Source organism: Limulus polyphemus, unplaced genomic scaffold, assembly GCF_000517525.1.
Source record: "Limulus polyphemus unplaced genomic scaffold, Limulus_polyphemus-2.1.2 Scaffold1295, whole genome shotgun sequence".
Lineage (NCBI taxonomy): Eukaryota > Metazoa > Arthropoda > Merostomata > Xiphosura > Limulidae > Limulus > Limulus polyphemus.
The window spans coordinates 85752-104765 of record NW_013666905.1 but is presented as its reverse complement, the minus strand read 5'-3'; the positions used below and the strand labels follow the sequence as shown (position 1 = coordinate 104765).

At 36.5% G+C, this 19014-nt stretch overlaps 1 protein-coding gene across 1 annotated transcript in view; it reads right to left on the bottom strand.

Moving 5' to 3' along the window:
- The window catches only part of LOC106462988 (protein MLP1-like), a 132720-nt gene that overhangs the window by 64838 nt on the left and 48868 nt on the right, over positions 1 to 19014 (bottom strand). The window contains exon 2 of the mRNA XM_022390393.1: positions 13623 to 13703. Within this exon, the coding sequence (XP_022246101.1) occupies positions 13623 to 13703 (81 nt within the window). The remainder of the gene's footprint in view (positions 1 to 13622; positions 13704 to 19014) is intronic.

Below are 19014 nucleotides of genomic sequence, written 5' to 3'. Positions count from 1 at the left end.
CACACACACATATATATATATATATATATAGAGAGAGAGAGAGAGAGAGAGAGAGTATCGTCTTCTACTGTTCTCACTTTTAGAGCACCCTTTGACATATAAGAGTAAGGGCTTCATTTGTTTGTGAAATTTTCGCGAAAAGCCACTCGAGGGTTAAAGTGCCTTGAAAACAAGTATCCACTCCCCTGCAAAGTTTCCATATTTTGTTGCTGTCTGAACTTGCAATCATGAAACTTTCAAATGAGACTTTATATTTAGAATCTACAAGATCTATTCCAAAATGAGAAAGCTAAAAAAGCGCTGATATTATGTAAGTAAGTTAGATTTTCAAAGAAAATTAGAATATGCGCACAAGTACTCAACCCCTTTGCTACGGCAATCCTAAATCAGTTCAGGTTCAAAATATCAATTTGAAAGGTCCCAAAATTAGGGTAATGATCTCTGTCTGTGTGTAATCAAAGCGGTTTAACTTGACTTCAGAGTAATGCATCTGTTCAAGCCACAACTCACATAGTGATAGGACAAACCATCCATGAATACCAAGGAGCTTTCCAAACAAGTTTAGAATAACAAAGCTGGCCTGTATGGGTTAGTGGGAAGAAAGAAGCCATTACTGGAAAGAATTATCTTAAATCTTGTATGGAGTTTGCGACAAAGCATGTAAATGATACTGCAGACACGTGGCAGACGATTCTGTGGTCAGAGGAGACAAAAATTGAGTTTTTTGGTCTAAATTCGAAGCATTACGTCTGTCACAACACAACATCACCCATTTAACACCATTTCAACTGTTAAGCATGGTGGTGGCAGCATCATGTTATGATGATGCTTCTCATCAGCAGGAACTGGGAAGCTTGTCGGGATTGAGGGGAAGATGGATGGTGCAAAATACAGGTGAATCCTAGAGGAACGCCTGATTGAGTCAGCCAAGAATCTAAAATTGGGTCGAAAATTCACATTTCAGCAGGACAATGACCCGAAACACAAGGCCAAAACCACACTGAAGTGGTTTCAAAAGAAGAAAGGGATTGTCCTGGAGTGGCCCAGTCAAAGCCCTGACTTGAATTCCAATAGAAAATTTATGGCGAGACTTGAAGATTGCAGTCCATCAACGATCCCCAACGAACTTGTCAGAATTTGAGCAATTTTGCCAGGAAGAATGGGCAAAATTTACACCACCCCATTGTCCAAAGCTGGTAGTGACCTATCCAAAAAGACTCACAGCAGTAATTGGTACCACAGGTGATTCCACCAAGTACTGACTTAGGGAGCTGAATACTTATGCAATCGGCAACTTTTAATTTATATATTTTCTTTGCAGGTTTTGCTAACATTCAACCTCCTTCACACATAACAATGTTAAGTTTGATCATTAGAGTTTTGAATAAAAACGAGTTCATTAAAAAAAAAATGGTTTATATCATTTGTATTTCATCACAATTTGCATTATTGGTAGAGGGTGAATACTTTCGCAAAGGCACTGTATCTGTGTTAGCCGTCCCTAATTTTGAAGTGATAAGACTCTTGGACTTTTTTTTTTTACCAACGAATAGTGGGATTGACTATCACGTCATAACGCTCACACGACTGAAAGGGGCGAGTATGTGTGGCAATACTTACAAGTGCAAGGCTTCCATATCGTTACCCCCCCCCCCCCAATAGTAAAAAAAGTCGTCAAAAATACTACCAAAGTTTCTTTCCTCTTCAAACAGCTTTCTCCCATACAGCCATTTTCTAAATAGCTGCTACATTCAGCAAAACGCTGAGACGCTTAAAACTACAATTCTAATCTATTTCTACCTTATGCAATGTCCAATGGTACTATTCATACCTTGAAATTAAAACGTGATGAAGCACAAAGAAAATTGTTATAAGTAAATAGATATTGTGACATGTTTACACGTGCTCATGTTATGTCAAACAATATTATTCAAAAGTATTAAAGATGAAAAAAATATACAACATGTAGACTAATAACAATATAATTGCCTACAAGTAACACGTGCTATTGAAAACACGGAATCTCAAGTCACGCTGTATATATAAGACGATAAGCGTTAGCACGTGACTAAATAAAACTCGCCACAAAAAGATTTTCTTCGTTGTTAAGCCCAAAGCTACATATAGAGCTATCTGTGCTATGTCATTCAAGAGTATCGAAACCCAATTTCGTTTGGTTTGTTTTGAATTCCGCGCAAAGCTACAAGAGGGCTATCTGCACTAGTCGTCCCTAATTTAGCAGTGAAAGACTAGAGGGAAGGCAGCTCGTCATCACCACCCACCGCCAACATTTGGGCTACTCTTTAGAACAGCGGGATTGACCGTCACAAGGGCTGAAAAGGCGAGCATGTTTGGTGGGACGGGGATTCGAACCCGCGACCCCCAGATTGCCAGTCAAGCGCCCTAACCACCTAGCAATGCCCTCAGACGTATTGATAAAGCCACCGAGGGAAGGGGGGGGGGTGTATTCAGTGTTTAGTAATAAAAAAATCGTGTTAAAAGCGAAATAAAATAATATGTACAATGCATCTGTTTACAGATTAAGATAAACGTGCGTTAAACGCTTCTGTATAATGAAAGTACAAAGTAATACATTAAAATTAAACGATTTTTTTTTAAAATTCCGATGAAATGTTTGTTTTGTGATTATACATTGTAAAAACAGCATATTTAAGTGCAAAGTGAGGGCTTGGTGCTTAGCCCACAGGATCGAATCCTTATTTTTTTTGGCGCTGAGCTACCGGAAGAGAATGGGCAGCAAAAAGTAAAACTATAATAAAAGAACCTTTAGTTTCGCCAAGTTTTAAGCTTTCATATATATATATATATAAAGGAAAAGAAAAAAGTACACAGCTTTGAGAGCAATCAAAAGTTACCATATGCTCTTAATATAATCTCTTCCTTCGAAAGAAGAACATCGTAATTGGTTAGAACTTGCAGGCTTGACATGCATCGCCCTTATGTTTTTATTTTTCAATACATATTTTAATAAAATAAATATCCAGATGGCGGGAGAGTTTAGGCTAAAACAACACAGTAGCCAGCCGGAGCAAGGGTTATTCAGTGTACGTTTTATTACAGAATATAATATCAGATTCTAAACACGAATAAATGCCCACTACCTATTTCTTGCTTAAATGATTTTCACTTCGCCTTATCATTCAACTTAAACTTCCAGTATTAAAAGTTGCAATTAAACTGATATTTCAACCATACTCACGCAATGACGCATACAGGCGCTGTTGATATCCGTATGTCGTAATTTTATTAGAGTTATGCAATACTTAGACATACTTTAGATCATAAATTCATCTACGTACTTAAGTATTCACGTGCGCACGTCACGAATTCTAAGTGACAGGAGCAGTATTCTCCACGTGCGTGACTAAAAATGTTGATTTCTCACGCTCGCCAAGTTTGTTCTGTATTATTTAAACATATCTAGGCTTAAGCGGATTTCCCTGGGGGGCAGGTCTTGTTCGCCTTACTTGTCTCATGGCGAGACCAACATTAATAAAACACAGCATGCAAAATTCTTTTCTGTACAGCCTCAACAGTGCTAAATCGAGACTAACTACACACAGGTGTCAGTCGTCTATTCAGAGCTGCTTTATTCCAGTAATGCATGTAATTTGTACTACTAACTGAACACTTTAAAAAGTATTACAAATTTCTGAAGAACTCTGATTCAAATTTCATCACTAGTCATTATATACTTCTAGTATAACAGGTTTATTTCTTTAACACGAGAGCTAGTCTGAAGATCCTCTCTCAGTGCTTCTTACTGTGGTATGAGGTCTAGCTCGAAGAACTCTCTCATCCAGTATTTACTAAAGATCGTATATCCTCTTACTCACCACAAAACTACACGATGCCGTGCCCAACACGGGTATCGAAACCTGGATTTTAGCGTTAAAAGCCTTCACACTTGCAGCTGAGCCGCTAGGGGGCGCCGGAAATTATACCTTGAAAGATTATTATACTAATAAATTATTTGAAATAAAAAGAAACCCACGGGTGTTGTACAAAGGCTACTCTAACAAACAACTTAATCCTCCCCCCCCTCTTTTTTTTTTAAATTGTTAACCGGGAGGCATTAAGGAGAAAAACAAGTGTATTTATTATAATAGAACGGGTGAAATGTACTCAGACGCATTATTTCGCACGAGGTTTTTTCTCTTCTTCGTTTTCCCACATGTTTATCAGGTCCTGTAAGAACCACCCACAACAACAAAAACCAAGCGCAGAAAAATGGGGGTTCAGTGACTGAAGTTTTCCTAGGTTCACCGCCAATTTCTAAACTAGCAAGCGTAAACTTGTTTTTTTATTATGTGAATTCTGTTCAGAAGGTGTGAAAATTCTATATTGTTTGTTTTCTTTGAGCTAGGCAATGATTACTGTTTTCCAAACGGCGATTTAATCCTTTATATATATATATATTATTATTATTGTTGTTGTTGTTACTATAGGAGATGACGAATTACTCAAACTTACAACAATAAGATACTGACTTCCTTTACATTGTTACTTTTTTTTATCATCCAACCGTACTTGTATGCGTTTTTGAGACCGTGAATCTTTCGAGAAAACTTGTGGTTCGTGATCTGAAAAGAATCACATTTAGCAGAATCAAAAGAGGTACTTGTATACCATGGTAATCTTGTTCACACTGTTCAAATATCCATAATAAAAATAACTTTTTATTTTAGCCAACGTTTCGCATCGCGGTTTCATCAAGGGTAGTAGTACAAAAGCTGTTCCGATTTGAAAATTTGGTTTGGTATATCTTGAATTTCGCGCAAAGCTACACGAGGACTATCTGCGTTAGCCGTTCCTTATTTAGCAGTGAAAGACCAGAGGGAAGGCAGCTAGTCATCACCACCCACCGCCAACTCTTGGTCTACTCTTTTACCCACAAATAGTAGGACTGACCGTCACATTATAACGCCCCCACGGCTGAAAAGGCAGACATGTTTGGTGTGACGAGAACGTATGGCCACCATAATGTAAGCAGGAGATCATTTGGTGATCTTTGAAGTATTTATGGATAATTTATATAGTTTATTGTAGTGAATTCGCCATTATTAAACAGTGGGAATTAAACATACATATACACACACACACAATGATGATTCACGGGCGGAAAGAACAAAAACAGGCGTGGTTATATATCTTAATATCATAAACAGGATCAGTAACCTACAACACATTTTTTGTATGGCAGCGTTCCCCAAAATGTGATGCGCACCTCCCTAGGGGGTCGCAAATGATCTCTTTGAGAGCGAGTGATTATGAAAGCCAATAGTGCAATAATGTAAAATTGTGTTTTAATATATGATTTTTATTAATGAAAATAATAATTACAGCAATGCGTATCCGTGTATTACATCTCGTCATTCAATTTATTCTTTCATTCATTAAAAAAAAAAAAAAGAGGGGGGGTCGCGCAAGAAAGCATATTTATTAAAAGGTGGCGTGGATGACAAAAGTTTGGGAAACGGTGTTGTTTGGGGAACCACTACAAAGATTAGAGGGGCACTCAATTGAGCACATAACTCCGCCACGCAACGCTGATCACATTCGGCTTTCAAAAAATATGAAAATGTGTCCGTATGTACGTCGCTTTCAACGGACACGCACCATTTTTGGCAGGTCAATGAGAAATAATATTCTACATATGTCCACCAAGTTTCATCACAATCCGATCATTTTGGACTGAGTCATAGAGCAAAAATAATGTGAAAAATCGGTCCCCATGTTAACAGATGGGGATCTTTTGGATTTTCGTGACCCTGCTCCTCCAAAAACTAATCACTTCTAAATTGGATCATAGTCCGAATTTATACTAACTTTCGTCGAAATCCATTCAGACGTTTTCGAGAAATCTTGCTGACAAACACACACACACAGAGGGGTGAAAACATAACCTCCGTCCACCAAAGGCAATAAAAGTCCTGACAATCAAAAGAACACTTCCTGGATTGGAAAATGATTTTAAAGATAGAACGTCAGTCGCCGCTTCAGTGTCAAATCACTCGTGGTATAATAACAAAAGGTGAGTGAAACCCGAGAGGAGGAGGAGTACAACTTCGCTCATTGAACTATGCAGGTAAAGTGGATTCGGTTATGTATGTGCTGAATATAACAATAAACAGAGGTTCAAATACCGGTGGTATGTTATAGGTTCGGTTTGGTCTTATGCACAGATTATACATCATTAAAGTCTCTCTTCCTTTTTTTTTTTTTACCAAGTCGTCTATTGAAAGAACAAACCACTGTAGTTCTTTCACCAGGCCAAGGACTTTACAGTGCAACGTACTAATCTTGAAGCCCAACGGCGAAAAGCTCGTGCAACATTACTTGGCACGAGCTCGCCATGCACCAACCAAGTAAATCTTCAAGCTATCGTGAGTAAATACAGGCTTGAGATAATTACAAATTCGGTATTCACAGGTGAACAAGTTCAACTACGCACTGATACAGTTAAGTTTAAAATAATATTTACATATTAGCCACTTCGAAAATAGTGTGTTAAATACCTAATGAATACAAAATAAAATAAGTAAAGTCAGTTTTGTAACATCTTTTCAACACACAATACTAATATTGTTATTTCTTAAAATGGGTTATAAATGTATTCAACAGCAGGTTTAGGGTTAGGATGATTTCAATATAACAAAAACGCTAAGAAACAAAAGCAACTAAATGTGTGAGACAAGTGCTCTTGACTAAACATATTTGACCCTTCATCTTTGAATTGACCTTCACAACATGACAGAGGTTAAATAGCGTCACATTTGTGACAAGATTGTCACTTTCGGTTGCTTTCAAGATGGCGGCCTCCTGATATGGACATCTTGGATGACGTCACATCCCTCAGATGGTGCAATTATGACATATTTTCCAGCTGATTTCGAGTGAGTTGAGGCTCAATTTTATCCAAGTATTATTTTATATTTTAACGTATAATTAAAATATGCATAAAAACGATTCATTACCGTTTAATATCAATGTCCAATGGTATGTTTGTATAACAATATATGTGCGATTGCATTAATTAACAGAAAAGTCTGGAACCACAGGTGATTTGCACCTTTTCTTAATTTCAGATGCGTGACTGATTATGGCGCCGTCAAAGCATGGGAAGGTCGAGTTAATCCTGCTAATAGCGGAAGGTTGCTGCCGAATTTAATGCACGCCACCCAGAAAGGTTTGGTTTGGAATTCGCGCAAAGCTACACGAAGGCTATCTGCGCTAGGCGTCCCTAATTTAGCGGTGTAAGACTAGAGGGAAGGCAGCTAGTCATCACCACCCGCCGACCGACAACTCTTGGGCTACTCTTTTACCAACGAATAGTGGGATTGACCGTTACTTTATAACGCCCCCATAGCTGAAAGGGGCGAGCATGTTTGGTGGGACGGGGATTCGAAGCCGCGACCCGCAGATTGCGAGTCGAGCGCCCTAACCACAAGGTCATGTCAGCCAGAGAGAGAGAGAGAGAGATAGAGGACCCGCAGATTGCGAGTCGAGCGCCCTAACCACAAGGTCATGTCACCCAGAGAGAGAGATAGAGAAGAAAGATCAGAGACACCGAACAACTGAAACAGCGGATTCGCGACGAGTGTCGGACCATTGACAATAACAAGAATATGTTTCGCAGTGTTCAAAGAAAATGTAAATACCGTCTTCAAACTTATTTCAAATTACAAGAACAGCACGTGGAACACATTCTATAAAAAGTGCCTATGGTATGGTTTCAGACACCCTGAAGATGTACCTTTTACGTCTAATATGTTTACTCAGTCCCAGGTCTTGCATGTCATATAGCTTCTACTGGTTTTTAATGCACAAAGGTAGGCTTAACTGTGTTTAGGTTTAATGTATAGCACATTCAGTGTGTAAAAAAGAAAAAAAAATCAACGTGCTGGTTTTCAATTATAAAAGTAAATCTCACCAGTCAGTTTCAACGGATTTTGACATAAAATAAATGTCGCATGGGCAGTTATGTTAGTTATAGGTCATATCAACTAGAATTAGAGTAACTTCAATTAAATATATGTAAATCATGAGAAAAAGACTAGGCTCAATTTCACGTAAATATTTTTGCTAAAAATTTCGTAACCACTTATTAAGAAGTTAATCCGATGCCCGTAAAAAAACTCGTTTTTTCATGCAAAGTTGTATCGTGAATTGCACAAAACCCTAACAGAACGTTCAGACAAAACGCACCTCAAACAGTAAAGATTCAGTTCAAACAATACTTAAAAATCCTTTACTATTGACTGCCAAGGCTGTATGTACACATATAAAAATAAACAAAAAAGCAGGCACGTTAGAATTACCAGGAAAATAAAATCCGCTCAAACCGGCCCGTTTGTAATTCTTATTACTATTATTCACTGGCCAGCCTACAACAAAAACGGCTGGGTATTTTGCACCCAAACCTTTTGTACAAAACTAAATAAGGTACTTCAAAGGTCGTAGGGTTATTGAAAAGTAGATTTGTTTCTTATATATTTTACATAAGCTAAAAACATCATAATTCTAGTGTAAACGATATTATCATTATCCCTTGACGTTAGCTTTCTTAAAAATATCTGGCGTTCCTTTAAAACGCTTAAGTACAGGGTGAATCAGAATTATCAGTCAATGATAGATGAACATTAGATGACTGTAACATGTAGATACTCAATGCTTTGTACACTATACAGTCGGTGTCTTCAGGGAGCCAACTCCTATATTATGTATGATGTGAAGGAGTAAAAACAAATCAATACACATAATATTAAATTTTATTACACACATTCCCAGAATAATTACCTTAAAAGACACTAAGGTTTATTTAAAGCGATGTTTTAGACATATAATTTTTTATTTGAAAAGTTTGCTTTTTTACTAGTAAAACTTTATACGCACCTATTGGGGGTTGTGTCTTAGTCTAAGAATATATTTGCCCATTGCTATGCATTATAAAAAGAGAATTTAGTTACACAGAAACTATAAATGCTCACTATATTCTCAAACAAATCTCCATGACAATCACCAGTTGCAGCTTAAAGTTTTACATCTCGAACTAATGCGATAAAATAATCAATAGCTACAGTAAATCATCACGAACCGTATCAGCTAACTATTAGCTATGTTTACTATCATTACAATATATAACGTTAGCCACCATATCAAGTAATCCTTTGGCCATAGTTGATCATAAAAAAAGCTATCAAACAAGATAAATTAAAGAATGGGAATATAAAAACCTGCAAATAGGGACAGCAAAGAAGTAAGGAAACAAGACTGGCAATACTGTATACGTTATTTATACAAACTACAAATTCCTATTTTGACTCCACCAAATGTAATTCTAGGTAACAGCATGGAGCCAAAATAGAGGTTTGTAGTTTCAGTAAATAATGTCTACAGTATCTCTAGCCTTGCTTCCTTACCCTTTTTGTTACGATCCCTATTTGTAGGTTTTTAAGTTCCCAAGCTTTTATAAGATGCTTACAAGAACACCTATTGTGATTAGGCGTAATGTAAATGAATAAAAGATACACCTTTTGTTAACTGATATGCTTACTGATGTCAATTTCCTAACTTCTGACTTGTTCATAGATGTTGAACAATTAAATCTATGTGATTGGTTTAACAGAATGCCTAGCTTTTTTCAGGACTAGTGTACTGAGGAAGTGGCTATTTAATAATACAAGGTTACAAAAATAAAACATATAATTCAGTGTCTTATGAATAACGAACAATGATGATAAGGTACTCGTGTGTGAAGAGTTAGAGTCACTTAAGAATCACCAGCAGTTGCTCTGGTTCGAGAATGAATAACGTGCTCTGAATTGCTCGTGAATAACTACGCACTGCTCATGCTCACCAATGTTAGAAGTATAAAAGTGATTCATACCGCTATGTTTAATAAATTGAAGTTGTTAACTGTGGGACTTCTTAATTCTGTTAAAGTATAAGTTTGTATCAAAACTTTTCTCCAAGCTTTAACTGTATAGAAAAGTTATATACGTGAAATGTAAAGGGAGGAGAAAAAACCACCCACTAGAGATAATAGTTAAAGTTAAAACAGTATTAGTAAAAAACAAAAAAAGATATATTCCTTGGAAATTATGCTGACGGGGAAAATGGAGATACTACTGATGATAAAAATGCATCGAGTGTTCATAGACCCAAAGAAGAAAATAGATCCAATGAAGATGATGGATCTGAAGATAAACAACGTCAAATAAAAGTAGTTACTAAAGATAAGTATAATTTTACCCAAGATTCTCCATGGTTTCATAAATATTTACAGCTAATGGTACTGAAACAACAAATTGTTTTGAATTTCGCGCAAAGCTACACGATGGCTATCTGTGCTAGCCGTCCCTAATTTAGCAGTGTAAGACTAGAGGGAAGGCAGATAGTCATCACCACCCACCACCAACTCTTGGGCTACTCTTTTACCAACGAATAGTGGGATTGACCGTCACATTATAACGCACCCACGGCTGAAAGGGCGAGCATGTTTGGTGTCACGGGGATTCGAACCCGCGACCCTCAAGATTGCGAGGTGAGTGCCCTAACCACCTAGCAACAACAAATTGCTATCAAATACAAGGAAAATATTTCGAGAAGATTAGGATTTTATCACCAATTTAGACATGGATTCATTAACAAAGTATCATAACGACCAAATTAATAGATATAGATAGGTTTAACTTGGAAGCTATCCAAGCCGCTGAGAGAGAAAGTGTGTGTGTGGAGGGGGAATATTGAATTGACTGCTTGGTTTAAGATTGGATTGATGCAAAACAAGTAGGTTAAGTATGTGTGTGTGAGGGGGTCTTTATGTCCAAGTATGTGTATGTGTGTGTGTGTGTGAGGGGGTCTTTATGTCCAAGTATGTGTGTGTGAGGGGGTCTTTATGTCCAAATATGTGTGTGTGAGGGGGTCTTTATGTCCCTAGCATGGACGAAAGCTTCATAAATCACGCGACCTGGTGAGTTTGTTTTTCCTCTATAATTTTGTGACCACTGTCTTTCTAAAGTCGGCCCCGCTTTTAAAATGACGTTAAAGAAAACATAAGATGGATAACCATATTAAAGAATGATGCCTTCACATGGCAATATAGCTTTAAATTAAAGTAGTTGAACTCACTGTGTATTGAAATGGAATGAGTGGAAGAAAACCCGGGTCTCCATGAACAATGTGATTTTCATCATGTTTAATGTGTTTGTGCTACTACCAGAGGGCTCATTCAAGATGGCCGCGATATAAAGAGCTAGAGCGTCACCTTATCCAAAATGTTTGGAACTTTTTATGTCAACTGGAAGTTACATCATGACTGTATCATCTGGAGTGGTGGGGTTTCATCAATTATGTCCGCACCAAAAAGAAGCTGCCATATTGAGGTCAACCGGAAGTAATGTCACTTGACGTCTTTGGATTAAGATCATGTCACGATCATAGGCTAAAGGTCGGGTTGTTTAGCTGGAATAACACCTCAGACAACACGGTACATGTATAAAATACGTGTAACCGGTATATTAAAACCTTATTTGAGTCAATCTGAAGAAACTCAATGTGAAGGCCTAAAAGTATTAAAATAAGGAGATTTATGATGCACGGTTGAAACATTCTGTAACAATGAGACCCAAAGTACAGTTGAAAAGAATGAAATAGCGTGGTGCAAGGTAAAGTAATGATAAAACGCTGAAGCCTATGAGATATAATACTGAAGAAGTTTTGACACCGAGAGATTTATGACAACTTGTTGAACAGTAGTAAAACAAGATGCAATTAACTGCACGATTTTTATAATATAAACACAAATATTTCGACATAACATGTCTGGCATTTTTATGATTAACAAACTGTGACTAATGAAATTAAAACAGTGTAAACCATAATTAAAAATAAAGGGTTATAATAAATAATTTAATTACGAAATTTAAATACAATCGCCTTATAATAAACCATCAACCTCCCGCACCACACATGCACAAGGTTCCAGTATATTGTTTTTAAAACAAACCATAATACAATGAACCCTCGTTAATCCGGATTATTCACAATCCGGATGACTTTTCATTTACATAAATCTCTACAATAATTGCGTTCCGCATCCGAACATTTATTGTTACAAAAAAAAGAAGTATTTCTTGCGGATACACGATTCGGTAATCCGTACATGACTCCCTGAGAAGTAGGGGTCGATCTGAACAGGAAACGAAGTAATAATTAGTGACCACAAAACACCTGTGCTAACTAGTAAGTAACGGTTTACGACAATTTTTCTGAGAATAAACTCGCATCTGGCAGCGGGTACCCTGCTGTCCAAGTGAGGTGCAGGTAAGAATTAACAAAAAAAAACCTGAATGATGCAAGCGTTGTTCTTGGAGTGGCTGGAGGACATGAACAAAATTACGCACTCAAAGAAGAGAAAAACCGTTCTGTATTCATGCTACACCACTTGCCACCAAACACCACGTGAGTTATACAACGTAATAATCAAATCATCCAAAGCTTACCACCAGTTTCAACTGATTAGACAGTACATAGAATGTGCGGGAAATAACGATTCACGAACTGTAATGAGTCTGTACAGATGGTAAGTTTCGCATGGTCCAGTGTTGCTGTGTCAAGATTTTTCCACAACCAGAACATAGCTAAACTGTTGAGATGTCACAAGTCGCTAATGAGATTTCTTATGGAATTATACCCTAATCTCCTGTAGTAATGATGCTACGTCAGCTGACCAATGACCTATGGTCAAGAGCTGTCAGATGAAGGCACACGTTTACACGGTGTCTCTTGAAAAGCGTGATGACAGTGAATGTGACATCGATAATGAACCACTAGCCGAGTCAGTCAGAATAAAGCACGACTTAGCCTTAAATACGTCATCACATGGTTAGAACAAAAGTGATTCATGGGAAGATTATGACGTAATGTGCTACTTTCTTGAAGATGCCGATATGCTTCAAAAGACAAAAAAATCAGTTAAAAAGCAAGCTGTGATTAGATCCTTGTTTAGAAATTAATTTGACCAATACCGTGTATTTTGTAAGTTTGAACTCAGTGATGTTTTATGTGAAGATAATGAAATGTTACTCGGATTATGGAATTATTGACGATGTATCGAATAATCAATACAAACAGTTGATTTGTGTTTACTACCCTTACTAATCTGAACCCTAACATTTATCGACGGATAATTCGTACTATTAACAGTGTCCACTTTATTCAAAATGACCGATTCGATTACCCGGATGTCTCGATAATCCGGACGAATTAGTGTACTACAAATGTGTTCGGATTCTAACGTATAACCAACGAGGAAAGAAAATTAACTCTAATGTATAACACTGAACAATAACAGACTGTTGTCAGTTAAAATGATTTATTCAACAGTTCTATTAGTTTATGAATCTTTAACATCAAATGGTTAACTACAATTTTAACTAATGGTGACTTATAGTAACAATGTTTACTAACTGCTGACCCTACATCAGATGCAACGAATATTAAACTATTGACCAGTTTTATTGATACAGTTCATAAACCCCTAGAAAGGAAACAGATGGTCGACTAGGTCTATATACCATGTTTGACGATTCTCCTACCTTTGTCCTGTTGATGGTCACAGAGAAGTCAAAGTCGGGGGCAACAAAGAGATAGCCACACTTAGAAACTTTTCTTGACGCCTAAGAGAAAGAAAAGACAAGTAAATGAGATACATTTTTCAAGAGTGGAAGTCATACATTTGTATTTATTTACTGACGTTCTCATTCCTTTCTTTCCATACATGTAGTTTGACTGAGAAATCTAAAACACATTTGAATCAGAAACAAAGTAATGTTTTAACTCTGGCGTGTTTAGTTTTATCTCAATGGAGAAGAACTCACTGAATTAGGAAGTAGAAGTCGTTATTCTTATGTTTCCACTAATAGTTCCACAGTGATATATTCGTTGACACTTTACAAAATAAAATATCACTAAGTTACGTTTTCAGTTCTATTAACACACATGCACTGGGGCTTGAAACTCCAAGTCAAACTTATTAACAAATGTCGATTTGTGAAATAAACTCCTCACAGTTGTTAAATTAAATGAACAGACTTCTTTGTTCTTAAAAACAATGAATATATAGAAGCGTTTTTTCTGTTTTTTTTTCTTTTTTTCTTACGATCCTTTTAGTAAATTATGTACATATGTACAGTAAAAGTTTTATAAACCGGCACTTACAAAAATGCCGGTTTCGAAAGGGTTTCCCTTACGATATATTACAGGAAACATTTTGACGCCTTGCTAATGTTCCAAAAATACAGTATTAATTATTAATTAACAATAACAGTTTTGAACAATAATAAATGTTTTTTAAAAAAAGCTTAAATTGTATAGAAACATTTACAAGTGAAGTGTTTTAAACGTGGTTGCCGGCGGAATGAACGCAGACAAAGCCATAGCAGTACCATTGAGGTATAACGAGCAACTGTATTTGTAGATATAGAAATTTCCGTTTACAAGAGCTTTTCCGGTTAATACATGACAGATGACGTATAAAGACATTAATTATCCAAGCAAACTTTACCCATGTTCATCCACATTATTACAGAGCTTATATCATGGATATTATTATCCAAACAAACTTTACCCATGTTCATCCACATTATTTCAGAGCTTATATCATGGATATTATTATCCAAACAAACTTAACCCATGTTCATCCACATTATTACAGAGCTTATATCATGGATATTATTATCCAAACAAACTTAACCCATGTTCATCCACATTATTACAGAGCTTATATCATGGATATTATTATCCAAACAAACTTTACCCATACTCATCCACATTATTACAGAGCTTATTTCATGGATATTATTATCCAAACAAACTTTACCCATGTTCATTCATCCACATTATTACAGAGCTTATTTCATGGATATTATTATCCAAACAAACTTTACCCATGTTCATTCATCCACATTATTACAGAGCTTATATCATGGATATTATTATCCAAACAAACTTTACTCATGTTCATCCACATTATTACAGAGCTTATATCATGGATATTATTATTCAAACAAACTTTACCCATATTCATCCACATTATTACAGAGCTTATATCATGGATATTATTATCCAAACAAACTTTACCCATACTCATCCACATTATTACAGAGCTTATTTCATGCAAAGCAATATATACTGTTAACCATATTTTATTTAAGGAGCGAAAAACTAGTAGTATTTTGTCCTTTCTTTGATACTGTAATACAGTGGTGTAGAAAGTTCGGAGTGGACTTTCAACAAACCTGAAATCATCAGCCATCACTTACACCTGAAGAGTACTGTTATTAACTAGTGACACTATATATTGTCGATTTATAAGTGGACAATTCGTTGTTTTGGACCCCACACGAATTCCTGTACTTAAGGTTGACCAGTATGTCTGCGGATTTACAACGTTAGAAGCCACTGCTCTTATGAAGAAAATATTGCCCAAATATAAAATTTCAGACACAAAATGGCTGGACCACCATGACTATGTATGGGCAAAAAGAAATACATTTCAATGAACGACCTTAGCTTTCATAATCTTGAATTATGTAAGGTACACAAAAAATATCAGGTCGGTCCCACAAAGTTTAGAGAACCCACCACCACTGCTGCATGAGACAAAGATGTTTTTAACATGTTAAGAAACATTCCATTGGTCCAAATCCTCCTGCTGACTAATATACAGCAGAAAACGACACCCACCAGGGGGGAGACAGAAGAGCCCATGTACTCGATGCATGACGTCACGTATTACGTAAAACTCTCTCTCTCTCCACAGCGTCCATTCAAAACTAAGAGCATGCAGGCTGTGCAGCGAAGTGGTCCCTGACGCAGCAAGTGGTATCTTCTAAACAGCTATACATATTCATTATTTATGGCAAATCCATTTCCAACATACAGGGTGGTTTGAAAATAGCTTCAAGTCAGCGTTTTCGTTGATTTTTCTGTTACTAGTGGATCTCACGCATACTCCAAACTGCCCAGAATTAACGTTGGAGTAAACGTGGATTAGTGACAGATATTTAATATCGGTAATTGCCTCTTCACTATGTACATACATAACAAAAACACCTGCTGAACTAGGCTTAGCTGAGCCAAGTGAACAGTAGAAACACCTGTCTATACAAGTCTTAAGTGCCCAGTTTTATGTAAATTACTAACGTAAGAGCGCGTGCGTGACTAGATTCGAGTTTTCGAAGTATATATGTATATATATAAAGAATATAGAAAATGTGGTGGCGGCAGTCGCTGATGAAGAGATTTTTAAACTATGCTAGGTGAATGCCAAAATATGACACGGCACGAACTTCTCTTTTAGCTCAAATAAAATGGAAAATTTTGGATGACAAGCCCACGCATACTCGTATACTTATCATTCTTCACATTGGACAAATCTTGAGTTTGTTTGTTCAATTTGGCGCAATGCTACACGAAGGTTAGCCGATCATATCTTTGAAGTGATATACTTAGAGCTAGTCAACACTGCCCACCGCCAACTCTCGTCAGGTCTTAAAAGTATGTCTTATAAGAATTTTTAACAATAAACAAGACCTACTGATATAGACACGGTGACTGTAAAAAATGTGTAATAAAACAAAAAATAAGACCTATAAATAAAGACATTGTGACTGTAAAAATTGTGTAATAAAACAACAAATAAGGCCTATAAATATAGACACTGTGACTATACAAAATGTGTAATAAAACAACAAATAAGGCCTATAAATATAGACACTGTGACTATACAAAATGTGTAATAAAACAACAAATAAGACCTATAAATATAGACACTGTGACTGTAAAAATGTGTAATAAAACAAAAAATAAGACCTATAACTACATATTTGTTTTACTCCTTTTAATGTCCTCCGCTGAGACAGCGGCGGTAAGTCTACGGATTTACAACGCAAAAATCAGGGGCTCGATTCCCCTCGGTGTACACAGCCCGATGTGGCTTTGCCCATAATAAAAACACGCACACACTCTTTGTAACTTCTGTTAAACAACTGTACAGTTTTTATTTTATGTAACGTGCATTTACTGTTTCAATCTCCTTTACAGTTTATAAAAAAGAAAGGAACTGTTTAAAATTTAAAGTCATAAACTTGTTTAAAATGCCCTTTTATTAAGCAAGTTGATCTCATTCGGGATGATCTGTACATGTTATAAAGATGGGAGCTACTATTGGTGGAAAAGGGAAATGGGTGTCATGCCTATCCGGAAACAGTTTGTAATTTTCCCTGAAATCGGTGCATTTTGATGGGCTGAGACTGTTTTTTCTACACCCTTTAAATATATTTAAAGGGTGTAGAAACATATGTCTTACACTGAGAATTCACGTGTTTGATTTAGGGCAAAAACCTGACCATTCGACAGTGCAAATCCATCATGGGTCTATTCATGTCTAGAAAATTTTTGACACAGCCCTTTCCAAGGATAGATATTCATATAATGAGACGCGAAACGATGTAGAACCAAAGAACGCAAACACGTTAAAGAAGACTGTTACCAAAATTTTTTAAAGAAACTGAAAAAAAAACGTCTCCGAAACCACATCCCCAAAACAATCTGAAAAAAAAAACGCTCTCATTCATGTGAAAGCTATGGTTACGAAAAGAATCCTCCGACCCAAAATTAATTACTATAAAGCTGAGCACATTGTTTTGTTCAAAACAGCAAACAAGGATTTGAAGCTGACGAAGGATCATAAACCAAAGTTCGCAAATTTCCAGCAACGCCTCGAAATCAACGGCTGTTTTTAATAAAAAAACACGTACAGTTGAAAATCTGAGCGTTTGACACAAAAGCTTGTTACAATGAAAATTGCAATTTCAGGTAATAATGTATAATCATGACCATATCCACGATATCCACAATGGATGAAGTAATTTAAAAACAAGCACGAAACTTAAAATTTAGCACATATAGAGTTCCACTAACCCTCAGTATTTGACGACAGCATCACCATCCTTCAATTACAAATAGTAAAAATGTAAAAAAAACCTCTTTAATTTATATTTTTTAAAGATAAGTAAATGACTGACATTCCCAATATCAAACGTTCAGCAAAAGACAATTCAATATCTAAATTCTAAAAATGTAATCAGAAACTACATAGTACTGAACAGTCACTGCGATAAATTAAAAGTGACAGAATATTTGAAGACCGAAAACTGCCAACCAACAAAAATCAAGAATTTTTTGGGTGGTTTATTAAATGATACATAAGAAGGAATTATTTCTCTCCTTTATCCCAAACCCTTTCTCAGAGTTGCTAGGGTTTAACCATACCTATAATTCTTCACATATTCCTGCAGGGAAAACACGTATAACCTAAAACTCATACCACGGGTCACTGACACGAGCGTCAATGTCCTCTCGATTTACTGGTAGCTATAAGAGTTAGGCCTAAGTAACGATCATTATGTACCATAATAAAGTTGTTGTGCACGCGCTAAAGCCGGTATATATATATATATAAAGTAAGACACTAACAACTTGGTGTTTACCTTCCCGGAAGCCAAGTACACGAGGAAGAGACTCGATTTTAATGGTAGCTATAAGAGTTAGGCCTAAGTAACGATCATTATGTACCATAAAGCAGGTATATATAAAGTAAGACACTAACAACTTGGTGTTTACCTTCCCGGAAGCCAAGTACACGAGGAAGAGACTCGATTTTAATGGTAGCTATAAGAGTTAGGCCTAAGTAACGATCATTATGTACCATAAAGCCGGTATATATAAAGTAAGACACTAACAACTTGGTGTTTATCTTCCCGGAAGCCAAGTACACGAGGAAGAGACTCGATTTTAATGGTAAGGCGAAACTCGGAAGTTCCTATACGGTATTGAAAGTGATGAGAGACATCACTAAATACTTAATCTTACAGTTTATTGTTTGTTATGGATTTCGTGCAAAGCTACACGAGGGCTATCTGCGCT